The sequence below is a fragment of the Sturnira hondurensis genome, unplaced genomic scaffold (genome assembly GCF_014824575.4).
Source record: "Sturnira hondurensis isolate 20B ecotype Veracruz unplaced genomic scaffold, ASM1482457v3 Scaffold0004152, whole genome shotgun sequence".
In the NCBI taxonomy this organism is placed as follows: Eukaryota; Metazoa; Chordata; class Mammalia; order Chiroptera; family Phyllostomidae; genus Sturnira; species Sturnira hondurensis.
Window position 1 is genome coordinate 1,640,108 of NW_028076783.1, and position 18,561 is coordinate 1,658,668.

Below are 18,561 nucleotides of genomic sequence, written 5' to 3' on the forward strand. Positions count from 1 at the left end.
TTTTTTTTATTTATTTTATTTTTAGAGAGAGGGGAGGGAGAGAGAGAAACATTGGTGCACTAGAGATACATCAGTTGGTTTACTCTCATACATCCCCAGATGGGGACCTGGCCCACAACCCAGGCATGTGCCCTAGCTGGGAATCGAACCAGCAACTCTTCCGTTCACAGGCCAGGGCTCAGTCCACTGAGCCACACCAGCCAGGGTGGCTCTCAGTTCTTTAACAGACAAGTCTTTTGCTTTGTCCAGTGTGACATGGGTCCAGTGGGAAGCCGAGACAAGTGACTTCCCGCTTCCAATAACCAAGTCTTTGCTGAAGTTTTTTTGCACTTCTTCACAGGCTGATGTTACTCTTCAAGCTTCTGTTAAGGCTTTTCCTCACCTGCGTCTATTTTGGTATCTTCCTAGCTTTTTCCTGGGAAGGACGTTTTCCACCCATGAAGTCAATTTCATTACACAGTCTGATTGGTTTTTCTCCTTTTTATTGTTCCTTGTGCTCATTTGATTGTATTTTTTGCATGCTTGCTTTTTTTCTCTAGAGTAGACTTTGAACTAGGGGGAGGGAATAAAATTAGACTCTCCTTAAAAGACTCTGACTACTCCCTAGATCAGAGTTGACAAATTATATCCCAGAGCCTGATCATGTGCAAAACAACCTCACCAACTGTTTTATGAATAAAGACTTGTTGGAATGGACATACCCATTCACTACATGGTCTGGTCTATGACTACTTTCCCACTGACAGAGATGAGCAACTGCTCCTGGGACCACAGGGCCACCAGAGCCTAAACATGCACCATCAGGCCCTTAACAAAAAGTTCAAGGCAAAAATTAGCTTGATTCTAGATAAACTGTATCCCTCAAAGAAGAGCTTGCAGATCAGTGGTCTCCTGTGTCAAGTGGTCTCCTGTTTCTAGTTAGTAGACTTCAGATTTTTCAAAGTGTCTCACAGGTTAAAAGGTATCTGGTGAGAAAAAAACATACAAATTTGATCAGGCCTTCATTAATCGGCTTTTGTGCCAGCCACTCTGTTCAGATTTAATTCTAGTTTCAGCTCTTTCTTTGGGTAGCTCTGAGACCTTCTGTAAATGCTTTGAAATTCTAAATCTGCTCTGTCATGGAAAGAGTCAAAGTTATTACCTGTTATCATCTTTTAGTTAGAATCATTCACCTTTCAGCCAAATGTATAATTGTCTCTGTGATCTGGCATATACGTGGTGTGAGTTAATCCTCATTGAGGGTGCAGGACCCTTGGTGGGGGTACCCTCAGGACGGACTGAAATGACTGCTATGCATTTGGCAAGTATTCTTTGTCTGGAAACTACTGTTTAAATCTTAGTCATTCACCACAGAGGGGGCAAACACAGGTCCTGCCTGTAGACATTTTCCCCGCCTCCCCAATGTGCATAAAGATATGTAAATCTGATATGCACGGTTGATGTTTCAAAGTGCTTCAGTGTGAAACCCGAGTAACCTTTTCCCCCTCTGAACCTCCTGGAATATATACATTTCAATGCAGCTGTTTCTTTTTGGTGGGCTTGTCTTCACGCCCTCCCCTGTCCGATGGTAGTAGAGCCAAGACAGGAACTCTGAGTTCAGGAGAGGTTAGTGTCTGGTTTTGTCCCGGGGCTCTCATTGGTTATGTTGATGTACAGGCCCAGCATGGAGCTCTTCTGTGTGCTGCTTGACTAATCCTTGCTTTCCTGTTGGCCTCTAGCTCCACCTAAAACCACCAGTGCTCTGACATCACCTAAGGTCTCCACCTCTGCTCCTACAACTGCAGCACCCACGGTGAACCTTGTGACAGGTAAACTGATGTGCCCCTGAGGCCAGAGGTCTTCAAATGAGAAGACGTAGACCACCCAGGGCATGTGTTAAGTCAGAGTTACGATCTGTGCTAAAGGTTCTTTCCTTGTGTTCCATCTGGCCTCATGTGTTTTGTGAAACCTTGTCCCACGTTACATGCATCTACTGTACCTACATGTATCTTCAGAGCGAGAGGACCCATTGTTTTTCAAATCAGGTTCTCAGAGGGATTCATCATTAGCTAAATGCCCCCAGACCACTGATATTGGATGTCTAAGAAGGACAACGTGAATTTGGCCCAGTTGAGCACAGGTTTACAAGGAAAATCTAGGGAATGCCAGAGAAGAAGGGTCAGGCTAACGAGATGCTGTCTTCACAAGCACATCTCGGTGGAGTTCCTCTGGTCCTCACTGCCCTCAGACCTTCCACTTGTGGATGCCAAGCCCACTGCTGGTTTTATATGAGGGTTTTACTGGCACAGCCATATCCCATCATTACACTCTCCCGTCTGTGGCCGCTTTCACACCGACAGAGTTGAACGAGAGCCACTGGGGCCATGAACCCTCAAAGCCTAACACTTACTGTCTGGCTCATTACACAAGGTTTGCTGACACTTGCTTTACACTAATACCTGGTGTGTAATGGGAACTCACAGATATTTGTTGAAAAAAGTTTTTTTCCGCTCAAGGCAAACATTGGCTTGATTCCAAATGATACTGAATCTCTCAAAAGAAGAGCTTTGAAGTCAGTGGGCTCTATACCAGTGTCCTCTTTTATACTTAGTTAGCTTAGATAAAAGAAAGCTTCTTGTAAGGAAAAAAAATATGGTACCTGTGGAGAAAAATGTATACGTTGGTTTTTTTTAAATTATTTTTTAATTTTTTGAATACATTTTCCCCACCTCACTGATGTATATAAAGATATGTAAATCTGATATGCATGGCCAGTCTTTTCAAAGTGTTTCAGTGCTAAATCCGGGGAGCATTTTTGTATTCCGAACATCCTAAAATATATACTTTTCAATGCAGTTGTTTCCTTTCTGTGAGCATGTGCTCAATTCTAGTGGACCAAGGATTAAGGATTCTAAATTCAGAGAGACTAGTGCCTCAGGGAGATTAATGCCCAATGCTGCTCAGGGTGAGTCTCACGGGGTGAGTTGATGTACAGGTGCATCCCAGGCCTCTTAGTCTCCTGCTGCTTGATTAATCCTTGCTTTCACATTCGTTTCTAGCTCCACCTAAGGCCACCAGTGTCCCAACATCACCTAATGTCTCTACCTCTGCTGCTTTGGCACCAGCGCACACACGGGACGTTCTGAGAGGTAAAGTGATATACTTTTGAGTTCAGAGGCCCTCTAATGAAAGGAGGTCGATGACCTAGGGTATTATCTTAAGGCAAAAGAAGTACAATCCAGGATTAATACTCTCCCCCTGGGTTCCATTCATGAGTTTCACAGATCCTGACAGTCTCCGTTCCAGATTACACGTACCTTTTGTACCTATAAGTATTTTCAGAGTAAAGAGACCTATCGTTTTTTTTTAAAGATTTATTTATTTATTTATTTATTTATCTTTAAAGGGGAAGGAGAGAGGGAGAGAAACACCAATATATGGTTGCCTTTTGTGCATTCCCCGCTGGTAGTTAGCCTGCAAGGAACCGGCCTGCAACCCAGGCATGTGCCCTGGCTGGGAATCGAACCGCGATCGTCTGGTTCGCAGGCCCATGCTCAATCCACTGAGCTATGCCAGCCAGGGAGACCTATCGTTTTTAAAAATTAGATTTTCAAGGGCAGGCATTAATAGCGCTGCTCCCCACCCCCCCCAAAAAAATAATCCCCAGGCCACTTATCTTTGATATCTAACGAGCGGCATGTGGACTTGGCTCAGGAAAGCACAGGCTAATCAGGAAAATTCAGGGACTGCCAGAACACAAGGGGGCAGGGTAATGAGCTTGGACTTCACAGGGAGGTCTGAGTGGAGATCCTTTAGTCCACTCTGACTTTGGAGTCTCATCTGGAGAAGAAAATTTCATTGAGGTCATAATCGCCTCTCTCTCCTGTGCCACGGGAGTCTGCTAAGTTCTCTTTCTCTTTTTTCACTTTACAAGTTTTTACTTATGTTTAAAAATACACTTATGTATGGCATTATTTTTCAGGTGCACACCCCTATGATTAGACATTTATATAACTTAAGAAGGGATCACCCTGATAAATTAAGTACCCATCTGATACCATGTAAAGTTATCACAGTATTACTGACTATATTTTCTATGCTGTACTTCACATCTGCATAACTGTTCTTGTAACTAATAATTTGTGATTCTAAATTCCTTTACCTTCTTCACCCATGCCATCTGCTAAGTTTTAGGGTTTTTTAAAAAATAAGTGTTACATTACTAAATTCTTATGACAACCCCATCCATTGTAGGTGTGATTCAACCCTATTATATAGTGGTTGGATCCTGGACACAAGGTATAAGTTCATTGTTTAAAGGCATGTGGATAGAAAGTGATTAAGTCAGGATTCTGTCTCTATTAATTTGAATTTGGGGCCGAAGTTATAACTACTGGGTCATGCCTTCTAATATGAACACTGACTAAGGTTATGTTAGGATGAATTCACCCTGGTCTGATACCCTTGCTGAAAAAACCTTTATATAAATTACCCTGTTTTTCGTTTCAGTCAGTGACTTACACAGTTTTGTGTCAAGCATTCTTTACTATTACGTAGCATAGAAATGGAAAAATATGCTATTTGTATAATGACATGAGATTTAAGAATTTGGGGGATTTGGAATGTATTGCTTTTTTTCAATTTAAACTACATGGTTCACACTTAAAATTTCTGATAGTTGAGAGTCCAGGTGTAAAACAAATGGTGATAACTCAGCTGATGAGTAGGGAAATAGCTTGATCTCCAGAGGACCAGTTTAGTTTCAAACCTTCTATTTGTAGGATTAGAAAGATAACTTTCAGTGAAGAGTCTCAAAGCCTTCATGCCTCTCTGACTCCTTGAGGTAGTCTAGATTCTGAGGAGTTCTAATGGGACATACTGATTTTCCTGGACTCACATTGAACTGTGTGTATGTTTACCAGGAAGGACCCTGAGATACTGGGCTATGAGTTAACTTTGGAAGAGAGGACTTTAGGGTTAATCTGGGATTTCAGAGTCATAAAAGTTTGTAGAAAACAGCTTTGTATATGGGAAGGCAGCTGAACATACTAGAAAATCTGTTGAGTTTCTCAATAATGATTTGGCTTCTTTGTACTTAGTCTGACTTGGTGTGTGCCTGCAAAGTGTGAGGATTAGTGGACAAGGTTTAGTGAACATACATGTTTTTGTTGTTGTTGTTGTTGTTGTTGTTTTCATTTAAAGCAGAGAGTCAGAAGAAAAAAAAATGTGAGTGGCCTCCTGGGGAATAGTAATTGTATTGTTAACTGAATTGAGCCGTATCCTTATCCTGACAGTTTCGTAGGAGTCCAAGTTCAGAGGTGGGCTTTACAGGACAGGAAGGAGGTGAAGACCGGGGCTAATTCAATGCAGAGACGTTTTCCTTTACACCCACCCCTGCCCGACCCCGGTGTCTCAACATACACCGGTTTCCTGAGATACTCGTGGAACGGTTGGGTGTAAGGTTATAGGAGCAGGTGAGAAAGAAAGAGGCCCACAGAGAACCAAACTGGAGGGTGAAGTTAAGGTCAAGAGGTGTTGTGCAGGGATCTATGGTGGAGAGAGTCTGAGCATCTGACTTTCTTGTACTGTCCTGTCCTTTGTCCTGAAGAGAGTCATGTCCTGATATTGGGTTCAGTGTTGGAGGAAAACATGAAATGGGTTCAGAACTTAAGGAAGGGTGATGTTGAAACGCAAAGATGATGATGGCAAAGGGGAAACAGAAAGACCAGTGAGAGGCACTAAGGAAAGCCCAGGCTTGAGAATCCTTACCCGGCCAGCACCACTCATTTGCTCTGGCAGTCTGTGGTGCTCTCAGGGGTGGGAATACAAAGGCCTGGTAAAGAGGCAAGTGGTGCAGAGCCGAGTGTTGGGGAATCTAGTGAAGTATGTTGGTGGGACATGGAAGATGAGTCAGACAATACAGGAAATGAGTCTTACAAGAGTAGTGCCTGGAATGCCACTGAGGAGGGGACTGGGGCCAAGGTCCTTCTTTGGAGTCCATTTGGCCTTGAGGGTTGTGAATGATTACCAAGCCGAGACTTTGGGCAGCATAGTCAGCTTGAGGAGACCTCCAGAAATTAGATATGTGAGTGTGTGTCCTGTGCTGGTCCTCATGTGCTTGTCCCTGGAAAGGTGTGCGGTCAGATAAGTGGGAACTTCAGTGAGGTCAGAAAACCCAGATTGGGGTTGGTGTGAGGACAGGAGGACAGACCAGTGCACACTGCCAGGCCCTGCTCCATGCAGAGGGAATGTCGTTTGTATGAATAAAGCTTCACACAAATGGTCTCCTGCATAGTGCACGGTTGTGGGCATTCTGCACTCAGGGGGATCCTGGAGGTATGAAGAGTGTGAAAAGTTTCTGTGGACGGTGAACAATCTAGAGCACTATCAATATCAGATTTATTACTGCTAGTCAAAAAAAACTGAGATGGCAGTACAAGGCCTCAATATTATCATTAAATTTTGGATTAAATTTTTAGGAAAGGGTCGAAGGTACTTCTTGATTTTAGTTTTGTTGGAGGTGGTTGGGAATTATTCTCCATGAATAGAACAGAACTCTTTCATCTTTTCCATTTCAGAAGCCACATCATCTTCTCCAATGCAGACAACAGACACCCAGCCTATCACAACACAGGAAACAAATACGACCAGCTCACCATTGGACCCTTGCCCAACAGGTAACCTTATTTTCTTCCCTGGAGACCGAGAGCATTCAGATTTGACGATCACTGACGTGTTGTTAAGAGCACGTGCTCTGACATGAATGTCGACACTGGCCCCTCCAATCAGCTGTGTGACTGGGACAAACGTCTCACCCTTTTTGAATCTGTTTTCTACATTTGTATAATACATGGAACATCACTGACCATGCAGAACCCTTGTGAAGAACAGCCTGGGACACAGTTACAGTAGCCACTGTGATTATTACTTAGCTGTCCAGGCACAGAAACCTGACTAGCGGAGGAGACCTGTATGATTTGGGAACATCCACATGCATCTCTCTATTTTTCTAAGTCACATGAACCAATCCTGACTCCACATGTCTTTATTACTGGGCTTGCTACTTTGGGCCAGAGTTGTAAAATAGTTAGATCCAGACCAAACTGTTCATCTGTGCTGACCTTTTGCCAAGCACCAGAGCCTCAGTACATCTAGGAGGCTGTCCTACTGCCTTGTGAGACCTGCCAGTGGACCTAGAGAGGGTTCGAGGCCACCGGCACTGGCACCAAAGAGAGAGGTCTGCCCCACAGAGAATCTGCTATTGCCTTTCCGAAATCCTCCCCTAGTCTCCGCTTTCTGGGCCAGTCTCATGTACCCTCTACTCTTTTGCAATGGAAGACTGAGCTGTCTTCCCCAGAGTGGAGAAAGGTGATCCTGAAGCTGGTCATCTTTCCCAGCTAACTCTGTGACCCAGAGTGGTGAGCGGGGGGAGTGCCACATGCTGAACCCCTTGGTAATGCAGAGCTGACTGTATGTCCTGCGCTTGTGCTGTGTCCAAATGGGGGCAAACCTTGCCAACTCCTCCTGTGCATGACTCACTGCACCCAGGAGCTGCCAATCTGCAGGGCCCTCCATGGCCTGCCTGTTGCCAATCATTCCTGGAAGATGATGGTTCTCTGAAAAAGGGCCTGCAGTGAGAGTCACAGAGGGATGCCCTCTTTTGGGGTGACAGAATGGTGACATTTGTGTTTGAATGTGGAATCCTGACATGCAAACTGTTTTTAGACACATGAGCACAGTGAGAGTGGATAAGAACACAAGGGGACAGGCAGCTGCACCCACACTTTTAGGATGTGAGTGGGAAGAAGGTAGCTGTGGGGAATGATTTTGCAAATATCGGGTCACTGTAACCTGGGGAAGGCAGAGCTTTCCATGGTGGAGCAGACGTCGGAGCAGCTGTGTCTCCATCTCGGTGGGTGTCTGAGGCTCTAGAGCCAAACCCTCACTGTGCCCAAGTCCTCCTTCCGTGGCTGCCAGAAGCTTCACAGAAGCAAAACATGTTAGGTCTGGAAGGGATTTGGGTTGTCATAGGGCCCACCACCCCCCTTTGCCAGTTGTCTGCACCAGGAAACTTCATACTTTCTCATTTAATTTTTTCAGTGTAGGCCTTACTAGTTGCCATTGTCAGACTGGGGAGGCCCTATGGCTGTGTTTTGGAGTCAGCTCCCAATTCCAGTGCTGGGGACTAGGTGCAGGTCCAAGGGCAAGTGGTTGCACCCCTCCCTGGAGGCTTATGCTGACTGAAGAAGTTTGGAAAGTCAGGGCACCATGTGTATTACCTATGTGTAAGTGCCATTCTTAACCCAGTTGCCAGAATGGCCTCTGTGCTCCTCAAATTGTAGGTAAAACTTTGTATGTGATGCATTTATTCCATACAAAAAGGGGGGGGGCATTTTCACAGGGTCCATGACAAAAATGTTAAGAAACACAGCCTTACAGGATAAATTCATAAACACTAGTAACTTGGTCTAATTCCTGCAATGCCTGCTGCATTTGGGCATATTATTTGTCATCAGAAAGCAATGTGAATATAGTTGGTGTTGGTAGTGAAAAGTCAGTACTTTTTCTCACTCTAAATAATTTTTTCTTTGTTGAGCAGATGGGAACAGCACTGTGATGCTGCCTTCACAGGGTGGTTGGCAAGACTGCGGAAATGTAAGCAAGTTTCCCATGTATTCACCTTCCCTGTATGTCCCTTTGGAAGCAAGTTTTAAGGCTTGCCCCCAGGCTGATTCTTTCTAGTGAAGAGACAAAGAAGAAAATAATTTGTTTCTTAAATAAGGATGCTTTAATTAATCTGTAAAGTTCAGATAGATATTGGTAGGCCAGCTTGTTAGAGATCCCCAGTAAGTGATATTTTTCTCATACAAGTATACACACAATCTTCACAGACTACAGACTTTCTCCTGGCCAAAAATTGGACAAAAAATAATGAACTAATTCCAGGAGAGTGAGGTTACACAACCCGCCCAGGGAGACTCCAGGTACCATCAGGGGAGAAACGTGCTTGAAGTCTCCTCAGTGGCGTGGAGGCCGCCTGAACCCGAATACTGTGAAAGGGAAGGGCGCTGTGTCAACATGAGCTCCCTAGTGTCCTTTCCAACCCTGTGTCTTCCTATGTGAAAATCTGAGGGCACTGCAGTTTTTCTACACTGGAACCTTTCCAAAGGATGACTTACTAAGGCATTAACTGTCAGAAGTGGTGAGAAATGACAACCCGCAATAGTAAGAAGTTCCAGCTGAGACAAAGTGGGGAGGTTTACTGCAGGGTCAGATTACTTTATATTGTTAGCCTTAGTTACAAAAAATGCTACCTTAGGAGTGATATGAACTACTTTAATAATTTATGTGGCATGATTGGTGTGATGGATGTGGGCTTAATGTGTAGAGACCTCCTAAATATCAGAACTGCCACCGTGGATATGATTATTGCCTTGCTCCATGACCGGATTTATGCTGAATTAAAAACACCCTCACACACACTCATACTCTGAGTGGTGAGATTGTTCTTGACCTCAGTTACCTATAGGGCATGTAGGTTTATCAGCAAGGAGAAGCAGTTTAGAAGCAAGTTCATGACAGGCAGTACCAAATTTTGGGATTTCTGTGCCTGGATTCTGAGGATATCAAGAAGTCTCCCTTGCATCTTGAAAATATGCAGCGTATAATTTGACCCAGCAGGTCAACCTCCTGGACACTACGTGAATGAGAGAAATTAACAAGTACATTGTAGGGGCAACTTCTCTCCTGAGTCCCACCAGGTGCCACGGTCGAAAGTGAATGTGGCTGAGACATGATGTGAACTGCTTAGGGAGGGGAAGTGAGCTGTGGCCAGTTTCTCAGGGGAGACAAAGGCCAGCAGCAGCCAGTTTCTCAGAGGAGAAAAAGGCCCCAAGCCCCCTGCTCCATAGCCTTTTATTGGGTTGTAATACACAGGAATACAGGGCGGCAAGGATCAAACAGTAGATAACATTTCAAAGATATCTGAGGCCTTCAGAGTCTGAGTCAGTGTCTGTCAGGAAGAGAGTTGCAGAAACTTTGGGGAGACATACTCATTTCCTCTCGGACCCCTTATCATATGAATGAAAGCACTCTTAGCAGAGCAGATTTCACAGGTTTATCAGGAAGTCTTTGTGATGCCAGATTTTTCCCCAGGACAAACAAGGAGCTGCACCTCTTCCCAACAGGTATTCAGGCTTAAGGGGATTAGAGCCAGGAAGCACTTCTCCCAGGGGACGTGGGGACTCAGGCTATGTCAAAGCTGGTGGGCGAGAGTCCATTGCTCTTTCTTTGTTGAAGCCCCCTGAGTCTTTCCATGAAGGCCTCCCAAGTGATCCAGTCTTGCTTAGGTTGCACCCCGCTGTGAGGGGTCTTACCTCTGGTTGATTTCTGACCAAGCTTTGGGGGTAGAGAGAGGAAACTGAGGCAGCGTTTGCTATCAGAGACAAGCTTTGTCTCCTGCGGCTCGCATTCCAAAGGTTGTCCCTCGTCCTTGGCGAGGGATACAGATACAAGGGGTACAGATACAATTTCCAAAACCAGGCAGAGTGGTCTACAACTACATGAAGATGCATGAGAAAAGATGTTCATTGCTGCTGTTTATAATCATGAGAATGTTCTAAACAACCACCAGGCTCAATAGAAAGGGGTTGATTAACTAAGCACCCCCATGTGTTGCCCTCACTGCGTTTCTGACTTGGGGTGGCGGTTACCACTGATTGCTGAGTGGAGAACTGACTTTTAAAATAATACACATACCTCATTACATATTGAATGCAGTCATTATTTATGTTAAAAAAATAGAAACAAAAATTCTAAAAGAATATGTAATAAAAAGTGGTGGCCGTGGTTGTTTTGGGATGTTAGGATTATGGTTGATTTTAGTTTTCCTCCCTTCGTGCTTAGCTGCACATTTTGAAAAGCATGTGCACTTTTTATGTAATGTAATAGTTTTGACATGGAATGCAAGCTCTCCTTTGGCAGCCCCGTGTACCCTCTAGCATTTAGCCCCCACAGGTCAGGGAATCCCAACCCAGCTTTCCCTCCCGGACAGTGGCTGATTCCCCTTTAAACATGGATGGCTCAAGTGCTGAATTACCCTCCTCACATTCCTCTTAGTGCTTCTCAGGAGGTATCTAAGTGTACCTTCCCCAAGCACTCTATTTAATCTGTAGTCGACAGACACAGAAACAGAGGCTCAGAGAAGCTGAATTAACTCGTTGAGGGCCCCAAAGCAGTTAAAAGAGTCAGGATTCTGACCCCAGAGATTAAACTTTTATGCAGCAAAGAGTTGTCGCTTCTCTCTGATCTTCCACTTCCTTTCTGTCAAAATATCCACCCTGTGGGATCTGTTTAGGATTGGAGCTAAGCTATAAGGCGCCTGGCATACTTCAGCCTTGTTCTAGGAGGTTAGTCCTTATGAACTGCACCAGGAGATTTAAACCAAATTCTGCATTTTTGCCCCATTGCACAGCATTTTAGGTTAACTATTAATCAGCACTATGTGAGCAGTTGCTTTCGGGCCCATTATATAGACATAAATAGAGTCTTGAATTACTTGTATAGTTAAAAAATAAGGACTATATCAATGACCAAAGTCATTAGTTAAATATATCCAGATGATATCATATAGCATCACCAACTCTTATATAGCACCATGGCCTTACAAAGTCCACTTGTATAAATTGTTTTTATTATTTAATATCATAATAGGATATATTTATGGACATAGCTTTGTGATTTTTTTTAAAATATGGGTAACTTGCTTATTATAGCACCCATTGAAGTATACAGTTTGATCTGTGACAAATATACACCCACATAAGTCCCAGTCCAAGCATGATATAAAATATTTCCACATTCCCAAATACACACTGAATTTCAAAGTCTTGTATAATTTCACCCTGGTTACAACCTCCGATCATTTGGTCTTACTCCTCATGATCTAGAAGGAGATGAGGGTCAGTAAAGATAAATGTGTCTGAGTACATTATTTTAGGAACTGTTTTCTCCCTATAATTCTAACAAGATGCTGTTTCAATCTGCTGATCTTTCTTTAGCGGGTGAACTTGAAAGAAAACCCATGGATAAGCAGCAATAAGGCTCTCTACATTGGACTCGCTGCTGCCGCGCTGCTACTGCTCAGCGTGTTGGTGGCTGTAATTGCCAAAAGTACGTAAGTCGTTGCAGGATTGTGCCGAAGGGAACAGCACGAGGGTCCTAGAGCCAGATAGCTTGGTTTCAAGTAGCTCCACACACTTTGTAATTCTGATTTCACATAAGTTCCCTGTCTCATAACCTTGTCTTTTTCTCTTAAAAATGTTGGCCTATAAAGAGAAAAATGAAATTTAAATGCGCAATAGGAGAAATTAAATACTAAAAAGTAAGAGTTTGTTGGGTAGAGTTGGGACTGGAATGCAGCAAACCTCATTGTGTAAGATTTGTTGACTCTCTTCCTCGTCTCCTTCCCTGAAGACCCAATTTATTTCCTGTGAAGGATAACATCCTTGAGAGTCTTACGAAACTCACTTAACTGAGGAGGCCAATGAGACAGTGGAAGGGAGATAGATTTCAGTAGCCATCCACCAGCTGTGTGTGTGTGTGTGTGTGTGTGTGTGTGTGTGTATAACAAGTGAAGTATTATTATTATTATTATTATAATTGCATCAGGTAAGTGTGGGCATGTGTGTGAATTCACTAACCCAACAATGAACCTGAGACAGTTGCATGAAGGGACTCATTTAGGTCCTGCATATTTGAAAGAAGTTACCTGAAGTTACCACGTAAGAGCCTAGTCTGAGTTTTATTTGTTTTCTTTAAAAAAATATATTCTTTTAAGTTTAAAATTTTCAGACCCTAGCTCTGTACCGACTTTGTTTATATTAAAGTAATAGCAGAAATAATATACATGTTTGGGAAAAGATCTCATGGAACTCTTGGCTGACATGTTTAATTTTCTCTTCACTGCTCCCCAATTTAGGAAATGTGTGTGCGTATGCAAAGGTGTTGCATATAAGGTAAGCTCGAAAGGTTTGTGTTGCTGCCTGTTGATGCTCCTACCCCAGTAAAAATAAACAAAAATTTCTGTCTGTCCCTCTCCTCCTTGACCTGAACTCTCCAGTTTGCACCCCAGATGCTGAAAAATCTAGCGTAGTGAGTGCCTGCATTGCCGCCCGCAGCGTCCAGTGATAGTTTGAGCTTGCTCCATTCCCCTGGCATTGTGCCAGGGGCTGCTCCAGAAACAGCGCTCCAGCCTCATCTCTCAGAGTAATGGCACTGAGTCACAAACTGTGTCTGGTGAAATTACATTGGAGTGCGTTGTTTGGTTTGTCCTTGATTTCATTCAGTGCTTTGTTTACTGGAAGCCTATTATATTCCAAAGAGATGAACGAAGCAGACAAAAACACAGAAGCAAATAGACAGGGTCCTGCAGGTGCTTCCAGGCAAATACCATGCGGAATGTAGACCTGGGTAGGGGGCTGAGTGAGCAGGCCCTGGTGGACCAGGAGGCCCCTTGCTAAGACCTGGAGGGAGACAACACTAGGCTCAAGCAGAGCACAAGCTCTGAGGTGGGGTGGGGGCCTCCAGGGCTCTGCAGTCCCCCCACCCCTTGGTTCCATCTGCAGCCTGCTCTGCTCCTTCATGTTTGTTATCTGGCCTCATAGCCATTTGGTTTACAATTTTTATAAATGTATCCTACTGCCCACTTAAAGCTCAAATCCCCTTTACTTTCATCCATGCCCTCGGTTCATCTGAGCAAACACTGACTGGTATTGGTGTGAAACCACTACTTGCTACCAGCTCCAGGTAGCCTGCTTTGTTCAGTCCAGTTGGGCTTTAAGTGAGGTCTCTCTTTGACTCAGAAGCCATCCTGTTTGGCTGCCATTCATGACTGGTGGGTGTCAGTCTTCCCTATGTCTTCATCACATGAGCCAACCCACTGAGTTTGCATCACCAACCACCCTGCAAGTGCCCGCAAGTGTGGGCTTCAGTTATTGCCGTCATTCCTTCCTATCACCACACCTGTGACACAGGCCCCACTGTTCTCACTCCACACGTCAGAGAGCGGGTTTCGAAATATGAAGTGATGTCCAAGTTCACAACGCACAGTAGCTAAAAGATGCAGTATTGGGTCCTTCAGAGTTCAAAACCCATACTGATGGAAGCTTTGAACTCCTGCTTCCATCCATAGGAGGGGAAAACACTTCTTACAGGCAGAAGCACGGGCTACAGCATCCCTTTAGTTGGTGTCTGTCCTTTCAATGTCTGTTTTCTTTACATTCACCTCTTATCACTTAATTATGAATGAGAACATGTTGCAGACAATGTTATAAAATATAAAAAAAGCTTTACAAGGAAAGCCTTACAGCACTTTTTTGGCAGCTCCGCCACGCAGACTCATTTCGAGTCGTGACACCTAAATGGTCTCCCACGTGTACGACTGGTTCAGTTAAAGGCGAGCTGGGGGAAGACTTGATACATTTCATATCATTTCTGGGTAGGCTCAGGTAATAAAAAAAATCAGTATACACGAATTATGAAATAGCAGCTGTCCCCAAACTTTATTCGTACCTCTTAGTCCACCTGACTTGAATGTGTGTGCCCTAGAAGTCATCTATCACGGCTCTCCAGTCGTGACCATAAAGACAGGAAGACTTTGACCCCATTGTCCAGTGCACACTTGTGTGATACAGTGCTGTTTTACTGCACTGGTATTTCGTATTATTCTCCGTTTATCTCAGATACAAGATGTACATCACTCCCTAGATTTAAAAACTCTCCCCGAAGTGACACAACCCACAGTTGGGAAGGCAGCAGCCAAAGCATTTGCTAGCCACTTTTGAGAATATTCATCTTAATTTCTTAGTACTTCAATCTGATTTCTGGTAATTGTATTAGATTATCAATTTTCTGTTCTATTACATGAATCTCTTCAGAGATGGTAGTCTGAATATGTCCTAGTTTTTTTTAATCTTGCTTATTAAGCAAACTATCCTACAACTTAATATTCACAACCCCGCAAGCTTCTGTACTCATGCAATAGGTTTTGTGAGTGGGGCGCTGGCTTTGCAAATGAATGGTCATGTAGCTTATTGTGTGGAAGGGACCTGCTTTTCACTTAGTTGTGTTATTCTTTTTGTAGCAAGCCTTCATCCATAGAGCTTCTGACTGGAACTCCGCCAAATGGAGCCGCAGTGCACTACCAAGCAGAAGAGAATGTCCACTTTGAGAACAATCTTTACATGTGAAATAAGACCCAGAGACCGTCCAAGTCTTTATCCCCTTGATTGCAGAAGACAATGACCAGATCTCACCGTGTCAGAGTCCTGTTAAGATCCAGAATGACTTTTCTATCTATATCCCACCGTGTTCCAACCTGTCAGTGATGTTGGTTCGAATGTGTCTAGCTCATCTGTGTGTAGTCGATCTTAGTGGTGATAGGTCCTACTTTTTTATGTGAAACTGGCTCAGTCTTTCTGATCATAGCCAAGTTCTCTCCCGGGTATGAAATGAACACTTTAGACCTTATGAATCCTGTGTCTTGCAAGAATTCTCACTGGAGAGACGGGGAAAGAACTGCCTCCTTGGTCACATAGGACTTGAAATCAAAATCTGACTTGGTACTTAAATGACTTCACTTGGAAACATTTAATGATTATCTCTTTTTTAAAATCTTATTAACTCCAAATGTCTCATTTCTTAAGTCACCCAAGGGTTTTAAATCATAGAGGGGCATAGGTTTTTATTTCTTCAACGGGGAGATAAATTCAGTGTGATTTCACCTTAGATCTTTTCTTTATGGTTCTGAATATGTAAAGTTTTAAGAAAATATCTCATCCATTTTTTAAAAGATTATATTTAACTTCAGAGAGAGAGAGGAGAGGAGGGAGAAAGGGAGAGAAACATCAGTGTGTGGTTGCCTCTTGTGCACCCCCTGCTGGGGACCTGGCCTGAAACCAGGCATTTGCCCTGACTGGGAATCAGTCCTTTGGTTTGCAGGTAGGTACTCGGTCCACTGAGCCACACCAGCCAGGGCTGAAAATGTAAAGTTTTAAGTCCTTTCTTGGACCAGGATGGGGTTTCTAGTAGTTAGAAGCTAGGGTGGCGAATGAACTAAGTATATCGGGGGAAGAAGATCAGTTGCCATCTGATTGAACACACATAACTCTGTTTCTGCTACGTGCGCCATAGCTTCCAGCACTTAGCTGGAAGTTGGCCACTGTCAGGGAATCTGAACTAATTTTAGAGTGATGCAGGACTGAGATTTTTTTTTAGAAAAAGAAAAAAGAAAGGGAGAGATTAGGGAAGAAGGCTTGCTGCCTTAGAAAAGTATACTAGTGTTGTTTGAGAGTATTAACTAGTTTCAACTGAGATTCTAAATCATCCCCAACCCCTTTGATCATTAAAAAATACAGGTTTTATTTTTTAAAATAATTTTCTTTTTAATTTTTATTTTTCATTTGGCCATATTTTAGAAAAATGAAGGTTTTATTTCATATCAAATCAATTTCAATGCTCTTCTTTTTTCACAACTGAATTAAATTTCTGAGTTTGCTTAGAGTTAAACAAGGAAAAAATAAGGATTTTTTCCGCCAGAAACATTTCAACATTCATAGTTCACAAGGCTGGGTATTGATTCCAATTTGAGTTAGTCCTGAAATAGTTCTCGCTTGGGGTTCAGTGCTACTTACACCAGGGTGGTCCAGGGGGGCAGGAGGCTTGTGCTTGAAGGCAACATCTTTGACACAATTCTGTAGAACTCTAGAAAATTAATAGCAAGCACCTGTGGATAAAGGTTATATGGGTAAATAAGATTGTTAAACATTGTCCATCAGATTTGCCAAATTGGGCTAGCCTAATCTGGTCTAGAAAAGTTTGTTCAAACAAACAAGCAAATTAAAAAGAAAGACACTGAAATAGAGAACAGGCGGACAGTGACCAGAGGGGAGGGAATTTCAGGGGAAAAGGGGGAAGGATTTACAGGAAGTAGTACAAAGGACACATGGACAACAACTAAGAGGAGTGGAGATGGGAGGGGGATGGGGAGCACGGGGCGGGGGGTGGGCTGGGATGGGAGTAAAAGACAGAAAACTACTTGAACAATAATTAAATTTTAAAAGAGTTTGTTCAAACTACAGTGTTTTTCTTTTAAATTCAAGACAACATGCATGAACGTGGAGATTTCAGTTTAAAGCCCGGATCTGTAGCTTCTCTGGAAAGACCTGTGGCATTGGATGGCATTTCTGTGCCATCAGGACCCTGTGGGTGGCATCCCATCCTCTCACTCCCTAGTCCTTGCCTTAACCTGCAGGTCACACTTGTTTCCTGCTTTGTGACTTGTAGGGCTTTGAATTATGATGCAGTTCCATTCTCCATGACCTTACTGATGGCACATCAAAGGCTCTGGGGTTCTGGCAAGCTTTGTTCCAGCATTTCCAGTACTTGTCTGGAGGTCATGAGCACAGTGTTAGCTGCTGCCCTGCCCACCAGTACCTGTGAAACAATATGTGGGGGTGGGGGGTGGGGGGCAGTAGTTGGTATGCAGAGTGAGAACTAGGACTTGAGTTTCAGCCTCCTACCAGTGACACTGGATGACATTGGGGGCAAGTTGCTCCTTATGCCTTCATTTTTACATCCATTAGAGATCATTGTTCCCATGCAAGGTCAGAGCACAGTGGCAATTATGAGAAGTCTGAAAAGTGAACACCACTGTAGAAATGCAAAGGGTTTTTATTTTGTTTGAGGTTTTAGCAAGAGTAGGTCTGGTATTAGTATTTAGTAAATAATTTCAATAGTGTTACATTCATAAGTCTCTTGCTATAGAGTACCTCTTATATTTTTTAAATAATGTTTTTCTGAAAAGTTAATTTGGCCATGATTTAAAACTAGAAAATGATTGTCAATAATGGAGGAAGGGTAAGAAGGAAAGAAGGGAGATATTTAATTAATATTACATTTTTTCTATTAATGTAGAATGTATAGAATTTTTTTCTTGATCCTTTGAAACTATTGAGTTTTCATTTTCTAAAATCTTTCTTGGGACATGAGGATATCAGTGTAATTAAGACCATATTTTAAACTTAGGTAATTTGGCACATCTTTAAGAAGTAGCAGAACAAATCTTTTGCTGATGGTGGTGAAGATAATTTTGAGTATGTGAAAACGTGAGGTCTTTTATTAGTTTCACTCTATTAACACTGACGATGAGGTTTTTCTTCTCATTTTGAAAGTTGAGTTTTTGTTTTTCTCAGGCTTGTCAGTGGTCTCTGCCCGGCATCTCCGACATGTGGTGGATCCCCTGGACAAGGGCAGGTGGGCCAAGTTTGGGGAGTCAAGTGTGCCTGGCCCTCCTCTAGGTTCAGGGGATCTTTAGTTCTTGAGGAGCTGCAGTTTAGTAGGGGACCCCCCGCCCCGGACCATCATGCTGCAGAGAATGAGAGTACAGTGACAGCCAGTTTCTCAGCTGTGGCATTTGGAGCCAGATAATTGTCTGTGGTAGGATGTTTAGCAGCATCCCTGACCTCTGCCAATGAGGGGACAGTTGTGTTCCTTCCAGCGGTGACAACTGTAGATGTCTTCTGA

The 18,561-nt window shown here is 43.4% G+C and overlaps 1 protein-coding gene across 1 annotated transcript in view; it reads left to right on the forward strand.

Moving 5' to 3' along the window:
- Positions 1 to 15,572, forward strand: part of HAVCR1 (hepatitis A virus cellular receptor 1) — a 33,148-nt gene extending 17,576 nt beyond the window's left edge. The window contains exons 6-12 of the mRNA XM_037044998.1: positions 1,719 to 1,808; positions 3,039 to 3,128; positions 6,558 to 6,656; positions 8,579 to 8,634; positions 12,039 to 12,150; positions 12,959 to 12,995; positions 15,122 to 15,572. Coding sequence (XP_036900893.1) covers positions 1,719 to 1,808; positions 3,039 to 3,128; positions 6,558 to 6,656; positions 8,579 to 8,634; positions 12,039 to 12,150; positions 12,959 to 12,995; positions 15,122 to 15,227 — 590 coding nt within the window. The 3' untranslated portion in view covers positions 15,228 to 15,572. The remainder of the gene's footprint in view (positions 1 to 1,718; positions 1,809 to 3,038; positions 3,129 to 6,557; positions 6,657 to 8,578; positions 8,635 to 12,038; positions 12,151 to 12,958; positions 12,996 to 15,121) is intronic.
- The last annotated feature ends 2,989 nt before the right edge of the window (positions 15,573 to 18,561 follow it).